Source organism: Podarcis erhardii, assembly GCF_964252035.2.
Source record: "Podarcis erhardii genome assembly, chromosome: 7".
NCBI lineage: Eukaryota > Metazoa > Chordata > Lepidosauria > Squamata > Lacertidae > Podarcis > Podarcis erhardii.
In genome coordinates this window covers 86,336,396-86,348,635 of record NC_138511.1, presented here as the reverse complement: position 1 = coordinate 86,348,635, position 12,240 = coordinate 86,336,396, and the positions used below count along the sequence as shown (strand labels likewise).

Genomic DNA, 12,240 nt, shown 5'->3' with positions numbered 1-12,240 from the left:
GGCGGTAGCTGGAAATCAAGGGAGGGGAGAGGGCTCTTGAGCATAGATCCTGCTGATAGTATTATCCCGGGCATCTGTTTGTGAGAATTGGGAGGCTGGACTAAATGGGCCATTGTGTGCCGCTCAACTGTCCCAATTTAAGTGGGACATCCCAGAATTAGTGTCAGGCCGCTGCCAGCGACTCCCATGGCCAGTTGCCCAGGAACGGAGAAAGACAATGAAATAATAATAATAATAATAATAATAATAATAATAATAATATCAATTTTTATTTATACCCTGCCCTTCCCGGTTCAAAAACCGGGCTCACAACAAATTTAAAACACTTAATTATAAAAGCAGCATAAAATATAGTATAAAACATGAATAACAATAAAACTCAAAAATCAATCTAGGGGAAATAAGATAATTCCCAGGGCTAGCTGGCTGAATTGGTCCTACTTGGGCCAGCGAGGAGGCCAGGGGAGAATTAGCTGTGGGGTCTCAGAGCGTGTGATGTTCATAAAAGGGGAGGGGGAAGGAAGAGAAGGGAAGTAAAAGATCAGGCTGAATTCAAATTAAAGGCCAGGTGGAATAGCTCTGTCTTACAGGCCCGACGGAAGGAGGTCAAATCCTGAAGGGCCCTAGTCTCATGTTCCTTACCGTTTGCTTTTTATTCAGTATTTACAGAGAGAGGCTATAGAACCCAGCCCCTTGGATAATGGCGTTGTCCCAGGTGAATCTCCACCCCCCCCCGCCTCTCCCACTTCTTCATTCGTCAGTCTCATCGTCTCTCCTATGGGTGCTGATAAGTGCCCCTCTGCCTTTGAGGTCTTTGCTCTCCTACTTTCAAGGCTCGCTGGGTTCTGGGAGAGGGGGGAAGTCTGGAATGCTTTCTAAAGACTCTTCCTCTTCCTCCTCTCTCATTATCTCCCAACTTTCCACCTCATCTGCCTCTGAGCTGTGACCTCCCTCAAACCCCTGTTGTAAATCTAAACTGTCTTCCTCTTCCTGGAAGGGTCAGGATGGGATCTCCACCATTCCTCCTCTGCTCTTGTTGTTTAGTCATTTAGTTGTGTCCGACTCTTCGTGACCCCATGGACCAGAGCACGCCAGGCACTCCTGTCTTCCATTGGCTCCCGTAGTTCTATCAAACTCACATTGGTATCTTCGAGAACACTGTCCAACCATCTCGTCCTCTGTCATCCCCTTCTCCTTGTGCCCTCCATCTTTCCCATCATCAGGGTCTTTTCCAGGGAGTCTTCTCTTCTCATGAGGTGGCCAAAGTCTTGGAGCCTCAGCTTCACGATCTGTCCTTCCAGTGAGCACTCAGGGCTGATTTCCTTCAGAATGGAGAGGTTTGATCTTCTTGCAGTCCATGGGACTCTCAAGAGTCTCCTCCAGCACCATAATTCAAAAGCATCAATACTTTGGCGATCAGCCTTCTTTATGGTCCAGCTCTCACTTCCACACATCACTACTGGGAAAACCATAGCTTTATCTATACGGACCTTTGTTGGCAAGGTGATGTCTCTGCTTTTTAAGATGCTGTCTAGGTTTGTCATTGCTTTTCTCAGTCCCTGATAATTACAGAAGCTATTTCGGGCTTCTGATTGCATCCCAAAATGTCCAGCTTTGGGGACTGGCACTCTGGCGCGAATCAGCTGGCTCCCACGAGAGCTCGGGAACCAAAAAAACGAGCGTTCACATTCTCCTCCTCTTCCTTTTCAGGCTGTGGCCAGCTGCCGGCTGGCACAGATCTTAACCCAATACTGCGTCTGTGCAAACTACTACTGGCTCCTGGTAGAAGGCCTCTATCTACACAACCTACTAGGACCAATGGCCTTTTCGGAAGAAAGCTATTTCTCAGGCTACCTGCTCATCGGATGGGGTGAGTTAGCCGCCCAGTGCCAAGTCCTGACGAGAAAAGAGACATTGGGAGAACGGTGGTGGTTGCGAACCATGCGGGAGAGCTTAATTCAGGGGCTGGGATGCTCAGTAATGGAGGCAACAGTGCTCAAAGCTACCTGTAAAACAAAAAGGAATCATGAGAGGTAGAAGGCAAATGTACCCATTATCCAGATACGTTAGCTGAGTCTTCTTAATTATGTCTCTTGCAGGGGCACCAATCCTTTTTGTCATCCCTTGGGTGATTGTGAGATACTTCTATGAAAACAATGAGTAAGTACCTGGGCCAAAAAAATATTCTACTTCACATCTGATGTATATATTTCTTAGGGTTATAAAAGAGCATAGGTTGCACTTCTAGAGCAGTGGCTATTTATCATGCCAGACTTCCTAGTGGAACCTCAACGGTCAAAACCAGTTTACAGGGTTGTCAGAGGATAAAACAGGGGGAGGGAGAGGAATGCTGTGCTTGTTCTGTAAACTCCTTGGAAAAAGGGTGGTATAAAATTGCTCTCAACGACTTAAAGGTAAAGGGACCCCTGACCATTAGGTCCAGTTGTGACCAACTCTGGGGTTGCGGCACTCATCTCGCTTTATTGGCCGAGGGAGCCGGCGTACAGCTTCCGGGTCATGTGGCCAGCATGACTAAGCCGCTTCTGGCGAACCAGAGCAGCGCATGGAAATGCCGTTTACCTTCCCGCCGGAGCAGTCCCTATTTAATCTACCGTATTTTTCGCTCTATAAGACACACTTTTTCCCCTCCAAAAATTGAGGGGAAATGTGTGTGCGTCCTATGGAGTGAATGCAGGCTCCTTGGCTTCAGCGATAGCAACGCGAAGCGCAGAGGGAGAGCTCCCCCCGCGCTCTGGAGGCTTTGCGTTGCTTTTGCTGAAGCCTGGAGAGTGAGAGCGGTCGGTGCGCACCGACCCCTCTCATTCTCCAGGCTTCAGGGATAGCAGCGCGCAGCCCCTCCGGCAGGGAGAGGCTGCACGTGGCTATGGCTTCTTTAGCCCTGCGCAGCCCCTCCTGGCAGGGAGAGGTTGCATGGGGCTAAAGAGGAAGCCAAAACTTGTGCCATAGCCGCGCGCAACCCCTCCAGCAGGGAGAGGTTGTGCACAGCCTGTACGCTGCTCTTTGGGGCTGGGGGGGAAAATAATATTTTCACAAATAATAATGATGATGATGATGATGATGATCTAGGCACTGACCCCAACCCCAGCTTGCTTAGCCTCAGCAAGTTGAGGGTCCCAGGCACCTTCAGACCATCCTCTTAGACCAGGGTTCCACGTGCCATTGTCTCTCTGGCTGCACCTAACATTGGGCTCCCGGTCTTCTGCCTTGCCAGCAGTGGCGTAGCGTGGGTTGTCAGCACCCGGGGCAAGGCAAGTAATTTGCGCCCCCTAACCCGTGGATTTGCGCCCCCTAACCCGTGGATTTGCCCTAACCCCAGATGTTGCGCCCGGTGCGGCCGGCCCCCCCTGCACCCCCCACGCTACGCCACTGCTTGCCAGTCCCAATCAGAACCACCCACCATGGACAATAGCTGGGTTATTGTTGTAAGACACCCCCCCACTTAGAGCCCAGCTCAGTCAGTAGAGCATGAGACTCTTAATCCCAGGGTTGTGGGTTCAAATCCCACGCTGGGCAAAAGATTCCGGCCTTGCAGGAGGTTGGACAACATGACCCTCACGTCCCCTTTCCAACTCCACGAGGCTATGATTTAAGGCACGTGGCTTCATCCAAAGAATCCTGGGAGACGTAGTTTGTTAAGGGTACCGGGAATTGTAGCACTGTAAATGGTAGACGGGGGTTGGCATCCCTCCTTCGACCCGCTGACCCCTTTTTAATTGCTCCCCACTTCCTTCTACAGATGCTGGGAGAGAAACGACAACATGGGCTATTGGTGGATCATCCGTTGCCCGATTCTGCTAGCAATCTTTGTAAGTTGCCAAGGAACAGAGAAACTGCCTTATACGCTTTCAGAGCATTGGTGCCTCTCAGTAGGTTAGAAAGATTTACAGTGGTACCTCGGGTTACAGACGCTTCAGGTTACAGACGCTTCAGGTTACAGACTCCGCTAACCCAGAAATAGTACCTCAGTTTAAGAACTTTGCTTCAGGATGAGAACAGAAATCGTGCTCTGGCGGTGCGGCGGCAGGGGGAGGCCCCATTAGCTAAAGTGGTACTTCAGGTTAAGAACAGTTTCAGGTTAAGAACGGACCTCCAGAATGAATTAAGTTCTTAACCTGAGGTACCATTGGGCGTTTCCACACGTCCCTTGAAAACACCCCATTTTGTGCACTGTTCAAGGGGGAAAAGCAGGGGAAATCTGACACGAGGCAAGCAAACCAAACACATATTAAGGAGGAAGTGTCATGTGAGTGTATCAAATATCCTTTTTGCACTATAGTGGTACCTCGGATTACAGACGCTTCAGGTTACAGACTCCGCTAACCCAGAAATATTACCTTGGGTTAAGAACTTTGCTTCAGGATGAGAACAGAAATTGTGCTCCAACGGCACGGCGGCAGCGGGAGGCCCCATTAGCTAAAATGGTACCTCTGGTTAAGAATAGTTTCAGGTTAAGAACGGACCTCCAGAACGAATTAAGTTCTTAACCCGAGGTACCACTGTACTAGCATAGGAGAAACGCTGGTGTTTTTTGCCCTGGGACATCAGGTATGTGAACAGAACAGAGGGAATGTCATGTGGTTCTTAACCCCCCCCCCAATACAGGAACAGGCAGACTAAAAAAACAATTATTGAGGACGTGCTGATTGTCTAATGTTGATGTGCCTGTGGCATCGATGACATCGGTGGCAGACATCAGAGGGGTGACACGGCTGGATTGAAGGGGTTACTGCCAATCAGACCCCTTTCCTTCTTTCCCATTTTCCAGGTCAACTTTGTGATCTTCATACGCATCATCAACATCCTGGTCTCCAAACTCCGGGCGCAACAGATGCGTTACACAGATTACAAATTCAGGTAGGTGAGAAATCGCCGGGGCAGTCGAAAGGCAAGAGATTGCCCATCACCGAATCAGGCGTTTTGTAGAAAGAGTTGACTTCTTGAACTATCTGTTAATAATAATAATAATAATAATAATAATAATAATAATAATAATTATTATTATTATTATTATTACAGTGGTGCCCCGCAAGACGAATGCCTTGCAAGACGGAAAACCCGCTAGACGAAAGAGTTTTCCGTTTTGGAGGTGCTTCGCAAAACAAATTTCCTATGGGCTTGCTTCGCAAGACGAAAATGTCTTGTGAGTTCCTGCAGGTTTTTTTCCCTCCCCCCCCCCTTTTTCTAAGCCGCTAAGCCGTTTATCTGCTTATCCGCTAAGCCGCTAAGCCGCTAAAAGCCACTAAAAGCCACTAATAGCGCTAATCCGCTAATCCGTCAATGGGCTTGCTTCGCAAGACGAAAAAACCGCTAGACGAAGAGACTCGCGGAACGGATTAATTTCGTCTTGCGAGGCACCACTGTATTATTATTATTATTATTTATACCCCACCCATCTGGCTGGGTTTCCCCAGCCACTCTGGGCGGCTTCCAACAGAACACTAAATTACAATAGTCTATTAAACATTAAAAGCTTCGCTAAACAGGGCTGCCTTCAGAGGTCTTCTAAAAGTCTGGTACAGTGGTACCAGCAAGGTACCTCAGGTTACATACGCTTCAGGTTACATACACTTCAGATTACAGACTCCGCTAACCCAGAAATAGTGCTTCAGGTTAAGAACTTTGCTTCAGGATGAGAACAGAAATCGTGCTCCAGCGGCGCAGTGGCAGCAGGAGGCCCCATTAGCTAAATTGGTGCTTCAGGTTAAGAAGTTTCAGGTTAAGTACGGACCTCCGGAACGAATTAAGTACTTAACCTGAGGTGGTAGTTGTTCTCTTTGACATCTGCTGGGAGGGCATTCCACAGGGCGGGTGCCACTACCGAGAAGGCCCTCTGCCTGGTTCCCTGTAACTTGGCCTCTCGCAGCATGGGAACCGCCAGAAGGCCCTCTGTGCTGGCCCTCAGTGTCTGGGCAGAACGATGGGGGTGGAGATGCTCCTTCAGATATACTGGGCCGAGGCCGTTTAGGGCATTAAAGGTCAGCACCAACACTTTGAATTGTGCTCGGAAACGTACTGGGAGCCAATGTAGGTCTTTCAAGATCGGTGTTATATGGTCTCGGCGGCTGCTCCCAGTCACCACTCTAGCTGCCGCATTCTGGATTAGTTGTAGTTTCTGGGTCACCTTCAAAGGCAGCCCCACGTAGAGCGCATTTCAGTAGTCCAGGCAAGAGATAACTAGAGCATGCACCCATTCCACCCATGGCTTATTGCTGATATTAACAATGCACAGCATGATGCAACTGGAATAAAAAAATGACTCCTTTTGGAATAAAACATTGCCCAGGCCCATAAGTTGAATTCAAGCTTTACTTGTAGAACTTCCTTCAAAAGAGAACAAAAGCAAGAGAGCTACATCCAGATAAATACTTTGCAACCTCTGGAGCAAAGCTTCCCTGCTTCTTTCCCCAACCCTTGCTTTGGCTAGTGAGCACAAATTCGGGATGAGATAGTGTCATGGGCGCCAGCCACAAAATGGCTGCCGCGAGGGTGAGGCATGTCACAAAATGGCTTCCATAGGTGTGTGCAGCGCAACACAACCCACTGTGGATTTTTGAGGGGATATTTACAGCGTGCGTGACCAATGTGGCAAAGCCTCTTAGTTCTCTGCTTCGCACATGCCCAGAAATTCACTCCATTTCTTCGCTTCTTTTTAGGTTGGCCAAGTCAACGCTGACCCTCATCCCACTGCTGGGGATTCATGAGGTGGTATTTGTGCTGGTCACTGAGGAACAGGCCCAGGGCACCTTGCGCTACGTCAAATTCTTCTTTGAGTTGTTGCTCAACTCCTTACAGGTACTGGGTAGATCTTTGATATCCTTGTTCTTATCATTTAGAGCATGTGCACCCGACTTTTCAATGGGAAGCAGGTGGCGCCGTGGGTTAAACCACAGAGCCTAGGACTTGACGATAAGAAGGTTGGCGGTTCGAATCCCTGCGACGGGGTGAGCTCCTGTTGCTCGGTCCCTGCTCCTGCCAACCTAGCAGTTCAAAAGCACGTCAAAGTGCAAGTAGATGAATAGGTACCGCTCCAGCGGGAAGGTAAACAGCGTTTCCATGCGCTGCTCTGGTTCGCCAGAAGCGGCTTAGTCATTGTTAAGTTGTGGGTTGACATAGCGGACGGCACAGCGATTTCTCCAAGTAGCTCTTTATTTTGTAAGCTGGAATAGAACTGACTGCAAACAGCTCAGCCGGCCTGCTTTTATAGGCAGCCGGCTGTCAACATTGTAACAACAACAGCCCAGAGTTCCCGCCTAAAATAACTGACGTGGACCTGAGGGAAAACTATCTACAGACCTGAGTGAAAACTATATACAGTATCCCCCTGCTGGCCCAGGGTGAAACCTCACTACATAACAGTCATGCTGGCCACATGATCCGGAAGCTGTATGCCGGCTCCCTCGGCCAATAAAGCGAGATGAGCGCTGCAACCCCAGAGTCAGTCACGACTAGACCTAATGGTCAGAGGTCCCTTTACCTTACCTGACTTTTCAGCCTGCTGCAATTATAAGTTTGCAGCGTGTTATCAGTCCTCTGTCCTGTCACATTTTAAAAAAAATAATAAAATTATTATTAATCTTTCAGGGCCTGCTGGTGAGCGTCCTCTACTGCTTTGTCAATAAAGAGGTAGGTCATCAAAAAGGCATTCTGCTCCTCCTTGTGCAAGTGTAGAGCTGGCTGGCTCAAAGTCCAGGAGTGGTTTTTTGTGCAAACTTGGACTACTAAGCTTGTTCCAGGTAATGGTCACAAACTCCTGGGCTAAGCATGTGCTCAGAGGCACCCTCTCCCCTGAATTCTAAGGCAGCGCTGTGTCGTGGTTAGAGTAATGTCCACCAATTTGGATGGCTTTAATTAAAAATAAATAAATTATTTACCGTATTTTTTGCTCTATAAGACTCACTTTTTCCCTCCTAAAAAGTAAGGGAAAATGTGTGTGCGTCTTATGGAGCAAATGCAGGCTGCACAACTATCCCAGAAGCCAGAACAGCAAGAGGGATTGCTGCTTTCACTGTTCTGGCTTCTGAGATTCAGAATATTTTTTTCTTGTTTTCCTCCTCCAAAAACTTGGTGTGTCTTGTGGTCTGGTGCATCTTATAGAGCGAAAAATACGGTATTTGATTTTTTAAATTAAAGTTTTACAATCACATATGCAACATACAACATAGAAATAAGATTCCCAAAAATCTCTTGGACTTCCCTCCTCCACTTCGTGGGTTCTATTGTTAGTCATTTCCTCCTGCATCTTTTATAATAATCCAAACCTTTTACATCTCCGTTACATCCATAATTCACCATTAAACTACAAGTGCTATTCCAATCCTACTAACGGGTTTAACTGTTTAACTGTTTACAATGGTTTTTAAGATAAATTGTAAATTTTCCCCATTCCTTATTAAGGTTTTGGTCTTCCTCATTTCTAATTCTTCCAATCATTTTTGCCATTTCGGAATCTGCCATTCTTCTCTGCTAGGTTGGCAGGAGCTGGGACCGAACAATGGGAGCTCACCCCGTCACGGGGATTTGAACCACCGACCTTCTGATCAGCAATCCCTAGGCTCTGTGGTTTAACCTACAGCGCCACCCGCGTCCCCTATAAGATAATATTTCTAGTCAATTACCGGTACTTCTCGTTTCAGGGATTTTCACGGTATTTCATTTGTTTTGTGCAATTTCTCGGTTCTGTGACTGTCTTTTTTCTACAGTGGTACCTCGGGTTAAGTACTTAATTCGTTCCGGAGGTCCATTCTTAACCTGAAACTGTTCTTAACCTGAAGCACCGCTTTAGCTAATGGGGCCTCCTGCTGCCACCGCACCGCCAGAGCACGATTTCTGTTCTCATCCTGAAGCAAAGTTCTTAACCTGAAGCACTATTTCTGGGTTAGTGGAGCCTGTAACCTGAAGCGTAGGTAACCCGAAGTACAGTGGTGCCCCGCAAGACGAATGCCTCGCAAGACGGAAAACCCGCTAGACGAAAGGGTTTTCCGTTTTGGAGGTGCTTCGCAAAACGAATTTCCCATGGGCTTGCTTCGCAAGACGAAAATGTCTTGCGAGTTCCTGCGGGTTTTTTTCCCCTTCCCCCTCTTTTTCTAAGCCGCTAAGCCGCTTATCAGCTGATCCACTAAGCCGCTTATCAGCTGATCCACTAAGCCGCTAATAGCGCTAATCCACTAATCCGCTAATGGGCTTGCTTCGCAAGACGAAAAAGCCGCAAGACGAAGAGACTCGCGGAACGGAATAATTTCGTCTTGCGAGGCACCACCGTACCACTCTATTGGCTTCTGATGGTGCTAGGCAGGCTGCCGTGGCACCACCAATCACCCCCAATTTTCTTTCTTCTCCCTCCAGGTCCAATCCCAGATCCAAAGGACATGGCAGAGGTGGAAGGTGGGCAGCAGCCTGCTGGAGAAGCAAGGCCAGACCCTCAGCCACTGGGCTTCCTGGCACAGCCGAAGCAGCCGCCGCAGAAAGGTTGCTTATCCTGCGCTCCACAGACACCCGGGAGATAAGGGCCTTCCCGGCGGCCTTGGCAACACAGCGTGTGCTCCACAGGTACACACCAGCACCAAATCTTTTCAGTACGTCCCCGTCAGGATGAAGTCCCAGGAGGACAAAGTTGCGGGGTCCGCTGTCGCCAGGCAGACTTTTCCGAGCCCTGGTTGCCCCCCAGTCAGCTGCTGAGCACCCCCCCACCGCCGGTGTCTTCTGACATCCGAGAGGATATGGAAGAAGATTGTCAGCTTTTCCGAAACATGATAAGGAGGCTACCCGGGGCAGTGGTAAGAAAAGACTACCCGGTGCAGCTGTGGATTCCTGGAAGATGCAAAAACTCTCGTATAACAAGATATGTGAATGGCACATTGCGTGCGGCTGTTTTTATTGACTGTCTGGAAGGACCAGCTGGAGAAAAAGGTTAGCAGCCCATCTTTGGAGAGGCTTCTGAAACTGTTTGTGCCCCTGCGGACTCACCTACTCACCTGTAGTGTGTGTAAGAATCGCCTCGATGCAACCCAGTATAAGAACTATATTTTTCAATAGTTAAATTTTTTTGGGTACTACAGTGGTACCTCGGGTTACAGACCCTTCAGGTTACAGAAGCTTCAGGTTACAGACTCCGCTAACCCAGAAATAGTACCTCGGGTTAAGAACTTTGGTTCAGGATGAGAACAGAAATCGTGCGGCGGCAGCCGGAGGCCCCATTAGCTAAAGTGGTGCTTCAGGTTAATAACAGTTTCAGGTTAAGAACGGACCACCAGAACGAATTAAGTTCTTAACCCGAGGTAAAGGTAAAGGGTCCAGTCGTGACCGACTCTGGGGTTGTGGCGCTCATCTCGCTTTATTGGCCAAGGGAGCCGGCGTACAGCTTCCGGGTCATGTGGCCAGCATGACCAAGCCACTTCTGGCGAACCAGAGCAGCGCATGGAAACACTATTTACCTTCCCGCCAGAGCGGTACCTATTTATCTACTTGCACTTTGACGTGCTTTCGAACTGCTATGTTGGCAGGAGCAGGGACCCAGCAATGGGAGCTCACCCTGTCGCGGGGATTTGAACCGCCGACCTTCTGATCGGCAAGTCCTAGGCTCTGTGGTTTAACCCACAGCGCCACCTGTGTCCCTTCTTAACATGAGGTACCACTGTATTATATTCAAATAGATTGAATGTTACTTTATTTGTTATAAACCATTCCCTTTTAAAGCTATGTTTTCATTACGACTTTTTGTATTGGATCAGATTATTATAAGGCGTTTGTTTTTTTGCTGTATATTTTGTTGCTGTCAACCGCCTTGCGTGTAGCAATATAGAAAGGCGGAATACGAATTTAAAGTGAAATGACCTGAAATGAAATATGAACTGGAAAAGAGCTGATGGTGTTTTTCTTCTGGTCAACCTTCCAATGCGCCACAAATGATTTGTGTCACTGTGTGTGGACATTGGGCAAGATGCCTAGTGGCACATCGTATAATCATAGAATTGTAGAGTTGGGAGGGACCTAAAGGTCATTTTTGTGAACCACAGTCTCTTGAATACAGGTATAGGCAGGTGAACACATTTAGCTGACCGACAGGTGTTTGGGGGTCTTTAGCTAAGGGGTGACAGTAGCGGCCTAGCGTGGGTTGTCAGCACCCGGGGCAAGGCAAGTAATTTGTGCCCCTAACCCCTAACCTGCCGCCGCTGCCAGCTTCTTCTTGCTGCTGCCTGGGCTGGGGTATTTACGGTAAGGTAGCCACGGCGTCGGCGGGGGGTCCGTGTCAGGTGATCTGAGGCGAGTTACCGCTGGCGCTGCCGCCCAAACGACGCCGCTTGCCCGGAGGAGGAGGGCAGAGAGGCGAGGAAAATGCAACATGACCCAGCAGCTGCAGCAGCAGCAGCGGCAACGGGGCTGTGAGGAGGGGCTGCCTGGCGCGCCCTCCGCGGCGAGCGCTGAGAGCCGCTGCCTGCCGGACACCTTCAGCCCGGAAGCGCGCACAGCTTGTCAGTTCCGCGAGACATGGGGCTCTGCTACAGCCTGCGCCTGAGGCTCTTTGGCGACTCCGGAGGCGGCAAGCGCCCCCCCCCCAGATGTTGCGCCCGGTGCAGCCGGCCCCCCTGCACCCCCCACGCTACGCCACTGGGTGACAGCACTCTGGGCTCCTCTACAAGGGAGGATTGGTGTCAAGGCAAACCAGTGTTTTGAAACGGTGAACACAACAACCAGTTCCATGTACATTGTTCAAACTGAGCTGTCACCTTTGTGACGTACGGCATGTGAGATACAAAGAGGACCGACTGCTAGATGTGAGAGGCGACAGCAACAGATCTTGGGTCCAAATCAGGTTAGATGAGCCAGAAGCAGAATCTAATTAAACCCTGATCTAATCAAACCCAGAAATCAAAACACAAAACAACACCCTCCTTAAATTAATCAAGGGTTATTTAGTTCTTAGCATGTTGTCCTTCTGTAGGGCGGAGGCCCATTACTCATAGATTGCGTTAATCCCAAATCCATCTCCTTTTGTGTTTAGGCACAACTATCCTTATTGAAGTGAGATAGGTCAAGGCAAAGGGACCCTTGAGCGTTAGGTCCAGTCGTGGCCGACTCTGGGGTTGCGGAGCTCATTTCGCTTTATTGGCTGAGGGAGCCGGCGTACAGCTTCTGGGTCATGTGGCCAGCAGGACTAAGCCGCTTCTGGCGAACCAGAGCAGCGCACGGAAACGCCGTTTACCTATTTATCTACTTGCACTT

The 12,240-nt window shown here is 49.1% G+C and overlaps 1 protein-coding gene across 1 annotated transcript in view; it reads left to right on the top strand.

Moving 5' to 3' along the window:
* The window catches only part of GIPR (gastric inhibitory polypeptide receptor), a 29,330-nt gene extending 19,137 nt beyond the window's left edge, over positions 1-10,193 (top strand). Inside the window, exons 8-14 of the mRNA XM_081869169.1 lie at positions 1,711-1,870; positions 2,100-2,160; positions 3,758-3,827; positions 4,787-4,875; positions 6,675-6,813; positions 7,603-7,644; positions 9,364-10,193. Coding sequence (XP_081725295.1) covers positions 1,711-1,870; positions 2,100-2,160; positions 3,758-3,827; positions 4,787-4,875; positions 6,675-6,813; positions 7,603-7,644; positions 9,364-9,696 — 894 coding nt within the window. The 3' untranslated portion in view covers positions 9,697-10,193. The remainder of the gene's footprint in view (positions 1-1,710; positions 1,871-2,099; positions 2,161-3,757; positions 3,828-4,786; positions 4,876-6,674; positions 6,814-7,602; positions 7,645-9,363) is intronic.
* The last annotated feature ends 2,047 nt before the right edge of the window (positions 10,194-12,240 follow it).